The sequence below is a fragment of the Heterocephalus glaber genome, unplaced genomic scaffold, assembly GCF_053883595.1.
Source record: "Heterocephalus glaber isolate CG9 unplaced genomic scaffold, H.glaber_assembly_v1.0 deba00001428, whole genome shotgun sequence".
NCBI classification, from domain to species: domain Eukaryota; kingdom Metazoa; phylum Chordata; class Mammalia; order Rodentia; family Bathyergidae; genus Heterocephalus; species Heterocephalus glaber.
Genome location: NW_028258293.1, coordinates 24,975,043 through 24,994,767, shown reverse-complemented (window position 1 = coordinate 24,994,767; position 19,725 = coordinate 24,975,043). Strand labels below are relative to the sequence as shown.

The 19,725-nt window shown below is 37.3% G+C and overlaps 2 protein-coding genes across 2 annotated transcripts; both read right to left on the bottom strand.

Annotated features, from left to right (window-relative positions):
• Nucleotides 1–9,729: 9,729 nt before the first annotated feature.
• On the bottom strand, nucleotides 9,730–11,273 carry LOC101718185 (hemoglobin subunit gamma). Its single transcript, XM_004863354.3, has 3 exons — nucleotides 11,151–11,273; nucleotides 10,801–11,023; nucleotides 9,730–9,932 (listed from the first exon to the last, which is right to left on the bottom strand). Exons 1-3 carry the CDS (start codon nucleotides 11,240–11,242, stop codon nucleotides 9,804–9,806), a joined length of 444 nt encoding a protein of 147 aa, XP_004863411.1. The 5' UTR covers nucleotides 11,243–11,273; the 3' UTR covers nucleotides 9,730–9,803.
• A 4,374-nt stretch (nucleotides 11,274–15,647) lies between these two features.
• LOC101718529 (hemoglobin subunit epsilon-1) lies at nucleotides 15,648–17,211 on the bottom strand. Its single transcript, XM_004863355.3, has 3 exons — nucleotides 17,037–17,211; nucleotides 16,707–16,929; nucleotides 15,648–15,900 (listed from the first exon to the last, which is right to left on the bottom strand). The coding sequence occupies exons 1-3, from the start codon at nucleotides 17,126–17,128 to the stop codon at nucleotides 15,772–15,774; spliced, it is 444 nt and encodes a 147-aa protein (XP_004863412.1). The 5' UTR covers nucleotides 17,129–17,211; the 3' UTR covers nucleotides 15,648–15,771.
• Nucleotides 17,212–19,725: the final 2,514 nt, after the last annotated feature.

Sequence of the window (19,725 nt, the reverse complement as noted above, 5' to 3'; positions counted from 1 at the left end):
TCTTTGCAGACAAATTAGATTTCACACCAAAACTAATTAAGAGAGACAAAGATAGTCACTACATCCTTGTGAAGGGAACAATCCAAGAGGAAGAGATGACAATCATAAATATATATGCACCGAATACGAATGCCCCCAACTATTCAAAACAAATATTAATGGACATGAAAAACCAAATAAGCACTAACACAATTGTAGTGAGGGACCTCAATACCCCACTGTCACAAATAGGCAGATTATCTAGACAAAAGAATCAACAATGAAATTCTAGAACTGAACCAAGTTTTGAACAAATGGACTTAATATATGTCTACAGAGTGTTCCACTCTACAAAATCAGAATATACATCCTTTTCCGGTTCACATGGGTCATTCTTCAAACTAGACCACATGCTAGCTCATAGGGAATGTTTAAGTAAATGCAAAATAATTGAAGTTATCCCCTGTATATTATCAGAACATAGTGCAATAAAATTGGAGATCAGTAGTATAAGAAACTGCAAACCCCCCACAAACACATGGAAATTGAATAACACCCTGCTGAAAAACCAATAGGTCACAGAAGAAATTAAAGAAGAAATTAGTCAGTTTGTACAAATAAATGACTATGCCAGTAGAATATACAGGAATCTATGGGACACAATGAAAGCAGTTCTATGTGGGAAATTCATAGCAGTGAATCCCCATATTAGGAAAACAGAGAGGGCTCAAATAAACAACCTAATGCTGACCCTCAACCTCCTAGAAAAAGAAGAGCATGACAAACCCAAAGCTCGTACATGAGAGGAAATTATAAAGATCAGAGCAGAAATCAATGCAATGGAGACTAAGAGAATGATACAAAAAAATCAATAATTTGAAGAGTTGGTTTTTCAAAAGAATAAATAAAATTGATAAACCCTTAGCCAACCTTATCAGAAAAAGGAACGAAAAGGCTCATATCCATGAAATTAGGAACAAAAAAGTTGAAGTCACAACATATCCAGCAGAAATCCAGAGGATCATCAATACCTACTTTGAGAACCTGTACTCTAATAAAATGGAAAACACCGAAGAAATGGACAGGCTTCTAGATACATATGAATTCCCAAAGTTAAATGAAGAAGATATAAAAATTCTAAACACTTCAATTACAATCAGTAAAATTTAAAATGAATTTTAAATATTGGCCAACAAAGAAAAGGCCAGGTCCTGATGGCTTCACTGCTGAATTCTACAAGACATTTAGAGAAGAACTATCTTTAAACTCTTCAATGAAATTGAAAGAGAAGCAATACTTCCAAATTCCTTCCTGGAGGCAAGTGTTACTTTGATTCCAAAAGCAGAGAAAGACACAACCCAAAAAGAGAACTATAGGCCAATCTCCCTATTGAACATAGATGCAGAAATCCTCAACAAGATACTGGCAAACAGAATACAGAGAGCCATCAAGAAGATCATACACCCTGACCAAGTTGGATTTATCCCAGGGATGCAAGAATGGTTCAACTTACGTTAAGTGAATAAATCTAATACACTATTTTAACAGAGCCAAGGACAAAAACTGTATGATCATCTCAATAGATGCAGAAAAAGCATTCGATAAAATCCAAGACGCATTCATAATAATAAAAAAAAACCCTACAGACCATTGGAATTGAAGGTCTTTATCTCAACCTGATTAAGGCTATATAGGAAAAACCAACAGCCAACATCATACTAAATGGTCAAAAACTGAAAACCTTCATGCTAAAATCAGGAACAAGAGAAGGATGTCCAATACCATGACTCTTATCCAATGTACTTCTGGAAACATTAGCCACAACAATTATACAAGAGAAAGAAATAAAATGAGTAAAGATAGGAAAGGAAGAAGTTAAACTGTCATTATTTGCTTACGACATGATACTTTACACAGAAGACCCAAAAAATTCCACCAAAAGACTTCTAGACATAATTGACAGATTCAGTAGAGTAGCTGGATATAAGGGCAACACTCAAAAAACAATAGCCTTCTTGCACACAAATAACAGACTCATTGAGAGAGAAATTAGGGAAACAATTCCTTTTACAATAGTATCCAAAAAAATAAAATATCTAGGAATCAATCTAGCAAAGGAAACAAAGGAACTCTACACTGAAAACTATAGCATTCTGAAAATGGAGATAAAGGAGGATATAAGAAAATGGAAAGACATCCCTTGTTCCTGTCTGGGAAGAACAAATATAGTGAAAATGGTCATAATTCCAAAACTACCATACAGATTTATTGAAATGCCGATTGAAATTCTCACAATATACTTCACAGAACTAGAGAAAACAATCCAAACGTTGATTTGGAACCAGAAGAGACCTAGAATAGCAAAAGCAATTCTAAACAACAGAGACATGACAGGGTGTATCACAATACTCAGCTTGAAACTATACTACAAAGCTACTGTGATAAAAACAGCATGGTACTAGCAAAGAAACAGACCCGAGGATCCGTGGAATAGATTAGAAGATGCAGAAACAACCCCAGGCATACTCAGCCACCTCATCTTTGACAAAAGAGCCAACCACCCTCATTGGATGAAAGATAGCCTCTTTAATAAATGGTGGTGGAAAAACTGGATTTCAACCTGCCAAAGATTAAAACTAAACCCATACCTATCACCACCCACTAAACTAAGATTGAAGTGGATTAAAGATCTAAATATTAAGCCAGAAACATTAAACTTGCTGGAAGATAAGTTAGGTAGAACTCTTAATGAAATTGGCATAGGAAAAGACTTTATGAACAAATCTTCAGTAGCACGGGAGCTAGCACAAAGAATCAACCACTGGGATCTCATCTTATTAAAAAGCTTCTGCACTGCAAGAGAAACCATGAACAGAGCTAAGAGACAACCTACAATGTGGTTAAAAACTTTTAGCAGCAGTACCTCAAACAAAGGACTACTGTCTAGAATATCAAAGAACTAAAAAAAATCAGATCCCCAAATTTAAAGACCCAATTCAAAAATGGGCATCTGAAAGAAGTAAAAAGAAGACAAAGAAGTTAAAGCAGCAAATAAACATATGAAAAAATATTCAACATCACTGGTCCTTCTAGAGATGGAGATGAAAACAACACTGAGATTCCATCTCACCCCACAAAGAATGGCCGCTATCAAGAAATCAACCAATAACAAATGTTGGCTGTGTTGTGGGGAGAAAGGAACCCTTCTCCATTGTTGGTGGGAGTGCAGACTGCTGCGACCACTGTGGAAATCAGTATGGACATACCTCAAAGGACTAGGACTAGCGGTCCCATTTGACCCAGCTATTCCCCTGCTGGGGATCTTCCCAAAAGAATTAAAAGAATCATACCACAGCGATATATGTGCACCCATGTTTATAGCGACACAGTTTGTAATAGCAAAAGCTTGGAAACAGCCCAAGTGCCCATCAACTAGAGACTGGATAAAGAAGATGTGGAGTTTTTTTTATAAAATGGAGTACTACTCAGCCATGAAGAACAAGAAACTAGAGACACTAATAGCTAAATGCATGCATATTGAGGCGATACTCTTAAGTGAATAAATAGGACACACATGTAAATACTGAACAGTTTCTCTGGTGTGAGAAACTGAAAGTGTAAATAATCATTAAAATGAATACTTAATAAGGAGAAATAGGAAGAAAAGGGTCCAATGGGGTAGGGGAAGTGGACCGGAAAGGGGAAAGGAAAGAAGGGAAAGGAAAAATTATGAGAGAAGGCAAAAATGGAAACAAAGTCTTTGTAAATAGGGAGGCATGGAGGGGGTGAAGGGAGATCAGGAAATGGGGAAAAAATAAGAACCAAGATTCATCATGTACAGGTACAAGCACCCAATGATAAGTGTAAAAGTATTGTATACCTAAAATATACCAATAAAAGAATCTAAGTAAAAAAAAGAAAAGTCTAATGTTGTCATAATTTATTCATTCATTTCCAAATGTATACAGAATACAAACTTTTTACTAAGTACTCTGGTGTTTTGTTTTTGTACTGAGCTACATCCCCAGCCAGTTATCTACCTACCTATCTATCTATCTGTCTATTGAGACAGGTCCTGCTAAGTCATTATATTGCTTGGGCTAAGCTTGAACTTGCAATCTTCCGCCTCTGCCTCTTAAAGAGCCAGAAGTATAGGTCTGGTACAGCACACCTGCACTTTACTGGTACTGCACTTTGATGTTAGAGAAATAAAAATTTGTAAAAATGTATCTGCCTTGAAAGAATTTATTAGTTGGTGATGTCAATATACAATGAATAGGTAAGTTCACTGATAGGAAAGATGGTAAATTATATGATAGAGAAGAGCTCATTAGTGTAACTGAATTTATAGAAAGGGCTTCCAAGTCAACTGAAATAAAAACAAAATATTTTTCTTGCTGAGATGATATTTATAAAAAGACATGGAGCATGAGCATAAGATAAGCACGGAAAGTGAGGGAAATAGGTCACTCAGAATGAATGCTAACAGCTGGCACTAAACTAAAGGAGTCACATGTAGAAGTTTAAATTCTCTGTATTGATGGGGATAATTTTGTTTGTGAATGTAAGTATGTATCTGTGCCAGTGTGTTCCCTTAAACAATAACTTCTTACCCTGCTTCATATGGTATTTCCAATAGCCTCCCTAATTTTGCATCACCCCACTGCCTTTGAATGGCCATTCTTTCCTCTCTCAATGAGATCTGTAATATTCAGCCTTTAAACATAGTTTTGCTCAAGTAAATGGCCTTTTATTTTCATCAATGATCAACTGGTTTCTGTACTAACTGGCACTCATATAGGCAAATTAAAACTAAAATCACAGCCATGCAAAGAATATGTATTGATGAATGCAAATAGAGAATAAAAGCATTACCATTAGAAACAAAAAACATGTAGAACAATCAGACAGAGAGAGAGAGAGAGGGAGAGAGACAGGTTATGCATCAGGTAGTGTGATAAATGCTTTGAAACCATTAATTCATTTAGTTCCTACAAACATCCTTTAAAAAAAATAAGTAAATGAGTTTATGAGACTTCAAGAAATGTTTCAAGTCATCGGTCTAGGGAGTGAGTAGAGATGACAACCAAAGCATCCAGTTCCTAAGACTTAAGGATGATTTCCTATTAATGTTATTGAAGACACAAAGGGAAAGTTCATGGCATCCTCTGTGCATTACAGCTGGAAAAATACATTTCTTATGTTGAATAGAAGTGTACTATAGTCACCACATGAGCTCTATCTGAGTTTATATAAATAGAAGCATATATAGGAACAGTACCCGAGTCCTAACATGCACTCAACTATTTTCAACAATCCTCTTACCTTTCTAAAGAAAACTTCCATTCCCTCTGTTCCTCTAAAGATATTATCTTGATGAATATCATGAAAGTCTCTTCTCCTTCCCTCTCAAGCTCATAGTTTTCCATGTTTCCATTCTCATTGGAGTATCTCCTTCTGGCTGAATCAACATAAATGCTAAGGACTAGGAGGGGGCTACAATGATATTCCTCATAGAGCCTAGCATTCCAGCTTTCATTCTCTGCTTGCAATATTGGAAATGAGTTTGGAGGCAGAGCACTTCCCTCATACCTGTTTTGTTTTGTTTTGTTTTGTTTTGTTTTGTTTTGTTGGAACCGGGGATTGAACTCGGGTTCTTGCACTTGTGAAGCAGGCTGTGGAACCTCTGAGGTAAATCCCTGACCCTCCCCCATACCTTTAGAAAATGGACTCTAGGACACACAAGCCCCTCCACAAAGCATCAACTAATGGACAGGGAACTCAGTGGTACTTATGGGCCAAGGCATTCACCACAGCATTGTCAGCTTCTGGCAGGGAGTCTGCCTCTGTGGGGTAAAGTCTTTGCTGAGAGATTGTCAAGACAATCAATATCAAATTACCTAGAAGTGGGAGAGGGAGTGGAGACAGGAAGAAAATGGTACTTAGTGAGCAGAAGACCGCGATTTGGCCTTACCATAAATAGATACAACTATTTCTTTCTTGACCATGGTTTAAGCAACTTTAAGGGCCATGCTCCCACAAAAATACATAACCTTCTTGACATGGGTTTAGCATGAGTCCCAGCCCCATCCGCCATTGTGCCATCATTTTCCATGCCAACTCACTACTCCTCATTATTTTAGAGCCAGAGGAAAAACAGGTTTCTGAAATTGTTAAGGACTTGCTGGGTTCAGGAATAGACTTTAGAGTACCAAGTGGTTAAGCAACAGCCATGGTCACAGGGCAGATGAAACTCAGAATATGTAAGAAACCTGACTGTTACCTCTTTTAAGAACATTTTGTGCTTTCTTCCACTTGCCCTGACTTCCACAGCCAACCTGACTGGGACCTCACCTCTGACCTCTGTGTTGTCATGGATTCATAGCCTAGCAACCACAGCCCTGTCCTTACAATAAAATCTACCATGGTGTCAAATCTGGGAGTTCACTGGTCATCACTGATGGGCCACAAGGTCTTTGCTGGTGCGTCTCTGAGTGGCCTTTGATTCCTTACCTCTGGCTTTTAGGTTTTATTTATTCCAAAAAATTGAGGCTATTGATCAAGGGTAGGTAGTGACACCAAGATGCAGTTTAAATAGGGAGTATTTTGGGAGATGGACTATTGTGTCTCTGAAAGTGTTAAATGACCCTATCAGGGAGTTTCTGTTGTCCTCTCTCCTGCATTGTACTCTGATGTTAATACCCTACCATAACTATCCCTAAAATGACATGTAGTTGACTTGAAAGGGTGGATTAGAGTTAGCAAGGTTAAGAATCATAAATCTGTTGGGGGTTTAATCCAGTGCTGTAATGTGGTGTCATCCTATGTTTTGCTATGGTACAGACTGAAGAAACCTTAGCTGTTCTTTGCTTACCAATTTTCCTAAAGCTTGGCTGGGGCCCATGTTTCTATAGCTCCCTTAAATGGAAAAAATATCTGAATCCAGTGTCAGTTTGGAAACAGAATAGCAAAGAACTGGGTAATTTAGGCAAGAAGTGAATATTACTTCTTTATTTATGAATTTTATTAATATATGCACTGCCTGAGCAAAATTTGTCCACTATCATTACATGGGCAAGTCTCTGTTGACAAAACCATATAGCTGCTGATTTGTTTCAGAGAATACTCAATTGGGTGTTAGGGGAAATGAGTGTTTATGTTTTTAGTGAAGAGAATTAATATGATTCTATGATAAAGCCTGGAGATTAAGTGATTTATATCTAATCTATACTAGATCTATGCTCATTCTTGTATAGGATTTAACCTTTTTAAATATCTAATCAGACCAAGAGAGTCATCACTGACATACTCCAAACACTACTACTTCTGTGAACTTAGGTATTTAGTTCTAGTTTATTTGAAATAGGCAATTATAGAAATATACAGTGCACATTTCCAATCATGAAGGGAATAGCTCATTTTATTATTTTTTTTCAGAGCCCATTGGCCCCACATTTAGAAATCTAGGAAGCTGATTTTACTGTTTCTCCTTGGGAAAATTCTTATAAAACTACAGTTTATTTAGTGAATAAGCTCTGTGTATATTTATAGAAATATTGTACTCTAATATTTAACCCAGTATATTAGATCTCAATTTCTTCTATTAGAAAATAAATTATTTCTATCTACTTGACATAGTGTGAGATATTTATTCATTCATATTTGAAAATAAATGAAAAATATCAAAGACAATTGCTAAGGTACCAGGATCTGGTTGATCATGACAAATGGGAATATCTGTAAGCTCTCAGTCTCAAGTTGCACTGGTACAAGCTATATTTTAATGGAGCCTTTAAAAAATATTTCTGGATTTGGTACAGAGATATAAAGAAAAGAATAGCCCAAAAGGGCTCATTTTAAGATCAGAGGTCAATGAACTAGAAAGAAGACGCCATGATACCACAGCAAGGGATCCTGCTTATAGTCATTAGGAGCATTGGCTTGAAAGTTCTGCTCAGATTACTTGTTCTTTAATGTTCCTAATACTCATGTCAAACATCATATGTATTCACTATCATCCTTTCGTCCTGACTCAGGGACATTTAAACTCAGCATGTCAGGGAATGGCCTGCCCATGTTTGCAACAGACAGACAGTGATTCCTGCAGTTACTTTACCTTCCAAGACTTTTTTGGATGCTTTCTGTTCCTGATTGTTCTACACTTCCAATTTATTTCCTTGTTCACTGTTTCCATTGACATCTGGACCTTTATCACATCAGTACTAGATCATCATCACAATTATCTAATAGTTTCCCAAACATACATTCACATATATTCAACAATACCAAGCACTTTGAGCCCCATCATGTCATATGTTGTTTAAAGCACTGGGAATAATTAGTGAACAAGACAGACAGCTTATGAACTTCAAACTGAAGAGCCCAACAGAAATGATTAAACAAATAAGTAGATTTTAGACAAAAAGAAAATACAAATAATGATATGGTAGCAAGTGATTACAGAAAAGCAATATGGTATGGATGTAATAAAAGAAGTCACATTGGAAGTGACTTAAAGACCAGATGGATCCCGTCACAAGTACTTTGGAGAAACAAGCTCATGAAAACAGAAAGGGCAAGTACAGGACTCTGAGACTTGGGGAAAAAAAGAAGAAATAAAAAAATCAAAACTTTGGCATTTCTTTTTAGATAAAAACATTAAGAGACCAATGAAAATATGTGAAGGAAATGAAAGGAATGAAAATTAGACAGATGGGCTTATTATTTGTGAATTGTTGGCGAGAGTTAAGGGTGGATTTATTCAAAGGCATTTAAGCCATAGAAATTAATTCACCTAACAGTAGCATGATCTCTAATCTATTAGAACCTACAAGGAAGATCATCTAAACTCCCTGGAGGTTAACTTCCACTCTTGCTTATAAATGTGGATTAATTTATCACACAAGGACTACAGTGAATCATGCCTTCACAGGTAATCGGTTCAAATTCTTCCCACTTCCTTTCAGCCTCCCATTGCTGGCATGGTGCTCAGACATGGCATGCTGATGCTGTCATCTAACATTTTATTGGTCCATTTCCTTACAAATATGCCAATGTCTTCCAGAAGTTTATAATGATGTCTCTTTCTTGACAATCTGCACACTTGGATACTGTATTTCCTGAGGTCATAATATCAACTTCAACTTAAGGCACACATCAAACTTTAATAAATAAAATTCCTAAATGAAAGGAAGACTATTTCTCTGGAAAGGATTTAGAAAAGAGCTATCCTCTGTTCTGACCACCAAAGCTTCCAGTCCTAGATCTAGCCTCACAAATGTTGTGAAAATCTAATTGCTCCTAGAAATTCTCATGCAATAAATAGAATGAAATTACAGTCTCTGTCTGGACCTTCAACTCCTGAGGCCTGGAATAATTTTCCTCAACTGAGCACCATTCTTGTTACTCTGCCTCCGACCATCTTGAGGTCCTCTCTGAAGTCCTTGTCCTGCCTTGTATGTATTCTGAGACTCCTTGTCCCACAGAGCCCTGCCTTCATACCAGAACTCTCCTGCATCTTTTTCTTTCCTTGGAAGAACTCCCTTGTGTGTGTGATGTATTGTCTTATTTCATACACCAACAAGCCAAGAACATCCATGCATCAAAACACACACACACACACACACACACACACACCCCTACACAAGCACACATACACACACAACCCTCAACATAAAATCTTTTGGGTTTATATATTTAAAAGTACATGGAAAAAGAACTGAAGATAATCACATATGATTTCATGGCAGAATATTTTTATTATTTTCTTTATTATTGGAGGAATAAAACTTGTCCCCTAAAGCTCTTCACTCTGGGCAGAAGATTCAGTGATACTTGTAGGCCAGGGCATTGGCCACTCCAGCCATCAGCTTCTGCCAAGATGCCTGCACCTCAGGAGTGAATTCCTCACCAGCATGTTTTGCCAGGACAATCAGCAATATATTTCCCAAGAGCTGGCAAGTGGAAAGAGACAATAGATATAAGCACATGGTGAACAAAGAGCTCTAGGCTGCTCTCCAGATATCTGAACACACAGCTCCTACCAGAATCAAGCCTGTGGCAACTTCCTTCAAAAGTTGAGACGTTGTTCAGTTTTTAAACATTGTTAGTTTTTTAACCTTGCAGTACAAATCATAATTTAAATCTTTGAATTTAAATATCTGTAACATGATTTAAATTGTTATATCTTCTTATCACCAAAATCCCTCTGCTTTTTGTGGGGGCTGACCAAAATAAAACTCACAATCCCAAACACACTCCAAGCCAAGTTTTCCAGTTGTTGGCCTACTTTAAAGATACCCTGCCACTGTTCTGAAATTGTAGCCTGCAAATTTGGCATCAGAAAAATTTTATACAAACATTTGGCCAATATAGGAATAGTCTCAGCATTGTTTGGCCACTTAGTTTCCATCTTACTGAGAAAACATATTCTATCTCAGTGGACCTTCTCCATGGCCATTTATTTCCTCCCTCCAGAAGAATTTTAAATTTAAAAAGAGGAAAAAGCAGTTATTTCTACACAAACTTTACTTGTAGAAGAGTTCTTTCTACAAAAACTACATAGTTTAATTAATATAACCAATTTTCCTCATCTCTGCCCAAGTCTCCTTTCCATGCCAGGAGAGTATGGAGAAGTCCCTCTAAACTTCTAGAACCATCCTTTAAACCCGTGTATTACTCAACTCAGTTGATCCTCTGGAGTTGATTTACTCCTTATCTCAATATTTCTGAATAGTTCACACCCTGCAGGTGGCCCCAGTTATCCTCAAATCACTGTATCCTTGTCTAAGTTTCACCATCTTGAGCCCCTCCTGGACTCACCTTGAAGTTTTCAGGATCCACATGCAGCTTGTCACAGTGCAGCTCACTCAGCTGGGCAAAGATGCTCTTGAGATCATCTATTTTCTTTAGAGCTTGTCCCAAAGAAGTCAACACCTTCTTACCATGCGCCTTGACCTTGGGGTTGCCCATGATGGCAGAGGCAGAGGACAGATTTCCAAAGTTGTCAAAGAACCTCTGGGTCCAAGGGTAGACAACAAGAAGCCTGTGAGATAGAACAATAATAACTGGAAAGTCAGAATTTGTCACAAATCCAGAGAAGAAGTTTGGGTTTCTGGCAGCCACAGTTTCCTTCCTTCCTTCCATCCCTTGTCTGGTCCTCCAGAACCTACCTTCCCAGAGTTTCTCCTCCAGTCTCTTCCACATTCACCTTTCTCCATAGGCTTGTGATAGCAGCCTTATCCTCAGCTGTGAAATGAACCATGGTGTCTGGTCTAGGAGCTGGTTGGCAGTCCCAGCTGTTTCAGAAGCAAGTCTGTGCAACTGCTGGAAGGCATGACCTTTTATTCTTCATCCTTGATCCTCTTCTCACCGGATACTCTGAAGCTATTGGTCAGTGCTGTTTTGTGAAGGCTATTGGTCAAGGCAAGGTTGGTCAGTCCAGGGGTGGGGCTGAGGAAGGGAAAGCTTTATTCAGATATTCACATTAAGATAGTGTCCTAGAGGCTCCCTCAAGACGACTCTGCCTTTGAAGTTTTTTATATCCATTTTCTCTTATAGCTTTAAGTCAATTATTTCAATTTTGTTTTTATTCATTTTTCATTTTAGCCAGTTTCCTTCTCCTCCTCAGGGGATACTCCATGACATCCTTTCCAGCCTTTCCTACATTTCTGTCTCTAGCCTCAGAATGGTAAAACATGAAACACAAAGTGTGGAAAACACAGGGATTATGAGATTTGTTTTAGGCACAAGTTTCCACATCTCTGATGGAATAATTATGAATCCCATTCAGTTAGAAGTTGTTTCCAAGAGAAGTGATTTCCTAAATATTTTCTCTGTGAATTTTGGGGATAATTTCTCTAGCTCACAATGCCTGAGAAATCCCATAAAGCATCAGTTTTGTACAGGAATAGATTAGTGTTACTTAACATAATAAAGGACTAAAGTATTGCCTTAGTATCCCTGTTTAAAATAAAACATGTCTCTTTTATCTGACCAAGAGTATATGCCTTTTTATCAAGGTACTTCTGTAGGCATTAGATAATGTGTATCCCTGCTTGATTAGTGTTTGCTGTTGGTGATCCAAGGTTTGATTATAATTCTCCCATGCCAATGAGGACAGTTGAAGAAGTACCATGATAAGTACTGTGAATTTGATTGATTTCTCTTTCAAATCATTTCAGCCAGTATTATTCTAAGGCATGACTTCTGGAAGCACCTCCTGTGCTTTCTCTGTAGACAGCCTCTCTAGCTGTTCTGCTTCTGACATATCACACTCAACATGGTAGGATGAAAGGATACTTTCTTTCCTGGAAGGAACTTTGCTAGACCATGATGCCTGAAATTTTGGAAATCTGGCTTGAATTATTTTCTCCTATGACCAGAATTTATAATCATTTTAAAAAGCACAGAAAAATATTACCTGACATTTTGTTAAAGAGGAGCTTTATCTTCAAATTAATTTATCCCCTAACATCTCAAGTTGATTGAAATTAATAACATTGGTGAAATCCTTCCAGTTTCTATGTTTTCATGTAAATCTTATCTTTGTTTATACATAAGGTAGTTAAAAGATCAGAATATGGAACTTGTTAAAATACCAGTAGTGATTTTTCCATTTATACAATAATAATCTGTGACTTCTCTCAGTAGGAGAATAGATGAGAATTTTACTAGGATGGAGGTACAATGTGTAGAACCTGAGAGGAATTCAGGGTAGATTTCCTTTAAGGTGGGATGGATGTGTGCATGTATAACTGGCCACATCTGATAGTCCAATGATATGAGTTTGTAATGCCTAGCCTTGAAGGATGACTCAGAAGCTGGTATCTAAGTCACCAACAATCTTAGCCTGTGCATTTTAATTGCCCCTACTCAGCCTGAGAGATATTTCTGAACTCTCCTTTCTGCAAGCAACTTCCTTATTTATCCAGATATTTAAATAGTGATTCAAAAGTCATCTGTAGCCACTGCCTTCTTATGAATTTGAGGCAATATCTTCCAAAAGCTTCTTGAATTCTCCCCGTCCATAGCTATTTTCCCCTTCAAGTTTCCCCTGTAATTACTTTGTCATTGTCTAAATCCTCATGTATAAAGTAATTTCTTACAACAGCCTTTCATGCGTTTTCAATCATTCATTGCCATTTGTTCACAAACTTTTATTCAAAAACTATTTGTTTAATAACTCATAATTTTTATAAGATCTGAGGATATAACATACATGAATTGAGTAATAAAATCTTTCTCTGAAGCTTTATAATTCAGAGGATGGAAGACATGTAAAATGAATAAATAAAACTAATTAACAAAATAATTTTAGATATTATTTATTATGAAGGAAATTAATATCTGAACGTGATAAGAATGGAGCGTAATTTGATTGAGAAGGATCTCTCTAGGTAGAAAGGCTTTGAGCTTGGACCAGAATAACAAATAATTTGCTATGGGAAAATATGTAGGAAGAAATATTTAGAAGTTGGAATGGCAAATTCAGAACTCTGAAGCAGGAAAAAATAAACTTTTGATGTGTTAGAAAAATAAGTCCCAGTGAGAATGATACATCAAGATACAGTTTAAAATGCCAGAAAATATTGTAACACATAGAGCTTTTCTTTAATGGTAGGGAGTGAGAAACTATTAAAAAATTACAATCGTAGTAATGACACTTCAAGGACTCTGCACTCTTACCTGACTGCTATTCCAAAACTACCCTGTTTATCACTTTATTTTGAGGTGACTTTTGTTGCCTCTCAGCAAGAATTCGTTATCCTTTCATCTGTTAAAAATTCTGACTCACCCAGATCTGTGTAGCTATGTGGACTCATGCGTGTAAGTTATGAATTCATTTCCAGTTATGTTGTGTTGAACTGGTAATGTCATGACTTCTTCATACCCCATGCCAGATAATAGCTGGCTTCTTGACCTGCAGTGCCAGAATAATATTTGGATGCAAGAGCAAGAGAAAAAGATCTATTAACAGTGGATGTTACTCACATTTTCTTTGATGGATTGACTAGGTGAAAAGATTCAGTGCAATATGTATCTCTTCTATTTATTGTTTAGAGACATATTTTAAAAACCACCAATGATAAATATAAATGTATTGTATAACTAAAATGTAAGGGAAAAAAAAAAAAACTACATAGCACAGAGAGACCAGTGCTATTGATTGCCTAAAACTACAATGATCACTGGCCTATTATTCCTATCTTGGAAACATGAAGCCAAATTAAAAAGAAATTCACCAAAACATTTCAGATCAGTGTATGGAGAGAATGAAATCTCTAATACAGTTACATTTGCCAAGGTTTGCCATGCTAACTCATAGTGTAAAGGTCTCGATCCTTGATAGGAGAGTTTGACTCAGGTTTCAGGTGAAGACTGAGCAATCTAGCTAGCACTCACTCAGGAGCTTCAGTTAATACACAGTGTGAGGGTCCCAAGGCCAGTGACTGACCTCATCCCATCTTATTCACTCAGACTGGGTGCTAACCCTCACATGCCACTTCCTCCTTCCTTCCCATCCACTCACTCTACATTCGTCCATCTCCTTCCCTTTTTGCAGACTTCACTGCTTTTCTTGGGTTGTAACCATTACTTTTCTCTTTTGAGTCATCACCCATATCTAAGCTGTACAAATTTAAAATAAAATATTTTCCTTTCTTCTGTGAGTGGAACTCTGCACCTCATTGGGAGGCCTTCGTTTACTTTAGCTTTCAAACTTCTTGGCAAAGATGTCTTATAACTGTGCTTGTATGCATTTTGCATCCATAAGAACATTGGTTTTCCCAAAAACACCTATTTCTTGAGTCCCTTAGCAGTCTAAGAATATTTATTGTATTCTACTCTGGTAGCATAGTAATGGCTTTCATTTCTATAGTCAAGTCCTTCACTGTTTGTTCTTTGCAAATACTGCACCTGTGTTTACTCTCCCTCTTTCAGAGGAAGTTACGTGCAGGTCATCATGCCCAAGCTCATTGGTTTTGGACTATGAGCCTTCTTACTATTCCCATTGACTTTTAGTAAAGCTTTTCTCACCCCCTCCAAAAAAGTTATTACTTGTATCCTAACTGTATTTTAGTGCATGCTACATTCTGCCAGAAGATAATGCACAGTGATTCCATTTGTCTTATTCTTGGCTCCACATTAAGACAAAAAGATCCTTTGAAAAAGATCAAGCTGTCGTTGAATCATGTGAACTTTTTCTGGAAAACTCCTAGCTATCTCATAACTCATCCTTCTATCTCCAAATCAATCCCAAAAGACATGACAAGTTAGCTGCTTCAAAATGTACATTAGAATAAATTAAATTAGTAATCTTTGTATAGAACTTGGATCTCCGAAAAGATTTTTCTTTCTACTTTTAAAGAAATTTGGCATGAATCACATCTTTGCTTTCTTAGTTGCCACTTGCCACCTCCTTTTTCCTCTCTGCAGTAAGTTTTGCCACATTGCCCCACAGGTCCCTGGCCATTTAACTAACCCTCACTCTTCATAGACCTTCCTCCCCATATTGGCCTCCTTAATCTTTCACTGGCAAATATTTTTGATGAGTCCCTACATGATTCTCAAAGCAGCTTTCATTTCTTCCTACATTGCAATCGACCCTTCAACCCATGAATGCTTTCCCTTCAAGAAAAGAGTAAAAGATGGAGAATACAAAATACCAATTTTTGATTACTGAAAAGAATGTTTTTATTGAATGGAAGCTATACTCTCAAAGCCGAGCTGGGTCCCTATGTGCAGAGGAAGCGTATGGGGCACACAGGAACATTGGTGGACTGGAAAGAGGGCTCAGTGGTACTTGTGGGCCAGAGCAATGGCAACACCAGACACCAGTTTCTGCCAGGCAGCCTGCACGTCAGGGGTGAATTCCTTGCCAAAGTGAGTAGCCAGAACAATCACAAGCACGTTACCCAGGAGCTGTGGGTGAAACAAAACAACACACAGACATGTTGAGTAGAAGAATTTGCAAGAATTTGTAGGAAGAAAAATGCCTTCATACCTATACTCACTGACAACTGCAACACCAAACCTCATCCAATCATCTCTGAGGGCTTAGGTTCACTTTCATATTTATGAGTCCCTGCTTAATATTCTGCCTGTCTCTTTACTCTCTTCTCATTTTACCATTTTAATGTTTTTTATGCTGTTTCTTCTCATTCAACAATTGTTTAATTTCTATAAACAGGATTTCCACACTAAAAGGGTTCTCAGTGGCAATTTAAAATCTTTCACCAAACATAGAACAAGCCTTTCTTTGGTCACAATACTCAAATGGAATTTAATAGATTTTAGAGAATTTGTTTTATGCTGATAAAATTTTTTTAAAATTTTTCCCAAAAGCTATATCTAGACTTCTATATTTAGGACACACATAAAATCAACCATTTCTTCTTCCTTAAAATAAGCATGTGTCTAGCAAAAGCCAAATTCTACTTCTCCTTGCCAAATCTTCTATTCTCTAATATTATTCTTCAGGATAAACACATCCAATTCTGACAAAATTTTATGAATAGCTGTAAGCAAATTCAGGGTTTCTAATTACCCATACTGTCGCCCTTATTAATCAATTTGGTTCTGGTTATGCCCATAAGATATGTCTTTCAAATGTCAAACTAGACCAAGATTTCTGAGATCTTTGTTGACCTTTCCAAACATAGTGTCAGCTTCTATTATTGTCCCCAAGTTAAACATCAGATTTGCATATGAACTTTTCCTGCACTCACCCTGAAGTTCTCAGGATCCACGTGCAGTTTGTCACAGTGCAGCTCACTCAGCTTAGCAAAGGTGCCTTTGAGGTTGTCCAGGTTCTTAATGGCTTCTCCAAAGGAGGTCAGCACCTTCTTGCCATGGGCCTTGACCTTGGGGTTGCCCATGATGGCAGAGGGAGAAGACAAATTCCCAAAGCTGTCGAAGAACCTCTGAGTCCAGGGATAGACAACAAGGAGCCTGTGAGATAAGATAATAACACAGAAAGTCAGAGACATTCAAAAATCTTGAGGCATTCCCTAGACAATGTCCAGAGTCAGTTTCATGCATTGAGAAGCTGTGCTTACCTGCCCAAGGTCTCCCCTCCCATCTCCTCCACATTCGCCTTGCCCCACAGGGCACTGATGATGCTCTTTTCCTCCGAAGTAAAATGCACCATGATGTCAGGCCTGGGAGCTTTCTGGTGATCACAGAAGTGTCAGAAGCAGGTATGTGCCGCTGCTGCTGGAAGTTGTTGCCTTTTATTCTTCATGGGTGACGTTCTGGCCCCTTCTTTTCCCTGGTACTTTGAAGTCATTGGTCAAGCTGAACTGTGTCCCTTATGGGTGTGGCCATGTCGGAGGAAGGTCAGCAGCAAAAAATGCACACTGAGTTTACGATAATGTGTGCTGGTTCCTGAGGCAGCCTTACTTTTTTGGCTTCTCCTCCAATTACAGCACAATTCTTTAGTTATTCTTTCCTTTCACTCTCTTCTCACCCCATGGAATCTGCCAATATAATATCCATCTATCCCACTCCCCTTTTCCAAGTAGAGAGGAGCTAATTTCAAGATAGGAAAATAGTTCTGATCCAAACAAGTTTAACATTTGGGTTCTGTGAAAAGAATAACATCACGGCCAGGGATTTAGCTCAGTTGTTCCACCACTTGCCTCAAAAGCACAAGGTCCCGAGTTTGATTCTCAGTACCAAAAATAAATAAATAAATAAAAGAATAACAAGTAATGAATTGAATGCTGTTGACACATATTCTCTTCAGGTTCTCAGTCTTGAGGACTGGCTTATGACTAAACCTTCTCTATCTTTTCTCAGGAAAACAAGAATTGCACACAGTTACTTCTGTAAGTAGAATACATTACTAAGTGATTTGCAGTGGAACTAAGGCCTCAATTCCAAAGTAGACTACCAGAGGATGATTTCCTAGAGAGGGCGGACAGAACACCACATCCTACGCTTTTAGAGAATCCTTTTTTCCATTTCTCTGTGAGAAGAAATTGGCTATACATGGGGTATTGCTCTGAGCCATCTGTTTGCTTTTCTGTCATTCCTGTACTTCTCATCAGTGAGACAGTTGAGGAAGCTGAGATTATTTTATACCAAGATTTGTGATCAAAATGAAGAACAAGTTAATTGATATGATAATCATGATAGACATTGAGGTATTTTTAGTATGTGTTGTAGTCACAAGTGCTAGAGTTTCAAATTCTTCTAATGTCTTTGTTTTCTGGACATGTTTTGGTGACTTTCTAACTCATGTATTGGAGCTGAAGTGGGAAGTCTATATTTATATGTATTCAATTCCAACTATATATGTGAAGAATATTTTCTATGTTTTTTAACTTAATCTATGCCTAGTAATATAATTGCTATTATCCAAATGTTTAAAAATGGAGGAACAAAGGTCATAGAAGTTATTCATTTGTCAAGATGAGAGATTTCATGACTGAGGAGTAGGGGAAATAGTGCACACAAACTCACGCTTTGCTAAATCCAGAAAAGTTCCCTTCTATCACCGTAATCTAACCCATCCTTTTCCACTTTCTATTTCTTTCTGGTTCTCTATCTACTATTTCTATCCTTTCATGTTTCTACAGTTCCTTTTCCCCTGCCAGACATGGAAGTTTCTTTTGCTACAGTACTTGGGGGTTTTTTTGTTTTTAATTTTTATTTGGCTTTTTTATTTTCTTGCTGTCGTATTCTGGTGCTTTAGGTGATGCTACTTTTTCATTTAGTAATATGGCCCTTTTTCTCATGTCTTTATATTCCAAACTTACTCTTCTTTATAACCATGCCTTGATATTTTTAATTTCTTATGGTGTGACACAAACACTTCTGACACATGAAAATGTTTCCCTTGCATTTCTCCTATGGTTCTAGAAGTTTATATCTGATTTAATGACTTTCTCCAAATTAGCATTTCCCTGGACCATTTTCTTTTAGCACTTAATCAATAATATATTTAGGGAATAAGTTCTAACCAATACTCAACACAGACACAATCAAGGAGGTATAATCCTGTTTATTTATTTTTACATCACAGACCAATTTGACAGACTGATGACTATTAACATACTTGTCAATATATAAAATAATGTACACTGGGTTGAAAAGGAAAAAACAGAAACAAAGTCTTTGTAAATAGGGAAGGGTGGAGGTGTTGAAGGGAGGGCAGGGAATGGGGAAAAATAAGAACCAAAATATATCATATAAAGGTACAAATTCCCAATGATGAATGTCATCATATTGTATATTTAAAATGTACCCATAAACATAATGAATTCAAAAAGTGGAAAAAGATGAAAGCTAAATTTCAGTTAAAGATTAGTAAAAATAAGAATAGACTTTTTACCCCATAAATCTGACTAACCTGTTTAGTGTTCTGTAGACTACAAGGTAAGTCCTATTGGCCCAGAATATACACCTGAGAAAGAAAGGAATCTTGGTCAGGAGAGAAAACATTTGATCCCTGAAGTAGAAGACCAATTAATAGTCAAGAAGCAGTTGGCTATTCTGGGAAAAACAGTTCCTGGGTTAACAAGAGTCAGCGGAATAAATCCTGGCTTTCTAAGGCAAATTTTCTCTGGATCCACAGTGTGAACACTCTTAACTCTTTCCTCAGAACTTAGGTGTATGGTATAAGCTCATGGTATAAGGATCAAACCTTTTAAATCCAAGAGTTCAGGGAAGAAACCTATCTCAGAAATAAACATTGTGGGTATCCTGTTTCCTCCCAATTCACAGTGTGGTTGCCAATCATCT

Excerpts from the sequence above, each read along its gene's own strand:
- LOC101718185 (XM_004863354.3), bottom strand. The coding sequence starts at position 11,242 with ATGGTTCATTTCACAGCTGAGGATAAGGCTGCTATCACAAGCCTATGG. Across the intron at positions 11,024-11,150 it reads GGAGGAGAAACTCTGGGAAG|GCTTCTTGTTGTCTACCCTT; the intron begins GTAGGTTCTGGA and ends TCTATCTCACAG. Across the intron at positions 9,933-10,800 it reads TGGATCCTGAAAACTTCAAG|CTCTTGGGAAATATATTGCT; the intron begins GTGAGTCCAGGA and ends TCCACTTGCCAG.
- LOC101718529 (XM_004863355.3), bottom strand. The coding sequence starts at position 17,128 with ATGGTGCATTTTACTTCGGAGGAAAAGAGCATCATCAGTGCCCTGTGG. Across the intron at positions 16,930-17,036 it reads GGAGGGGAGACCTTGGGCAG|GCTCCTTGTTGTCTATCCCT; the intron begins GTAAGCACAGCT and ends CTTATCTCACAG. Across the intron at positions 15,901-16,706 it reads TGGATCCTGAGAACTTCAGG|CTCCTGGGTAACGTGCTTGT; the intron begins GTGAGTGCAGGA and ends TTTCACCCACAG.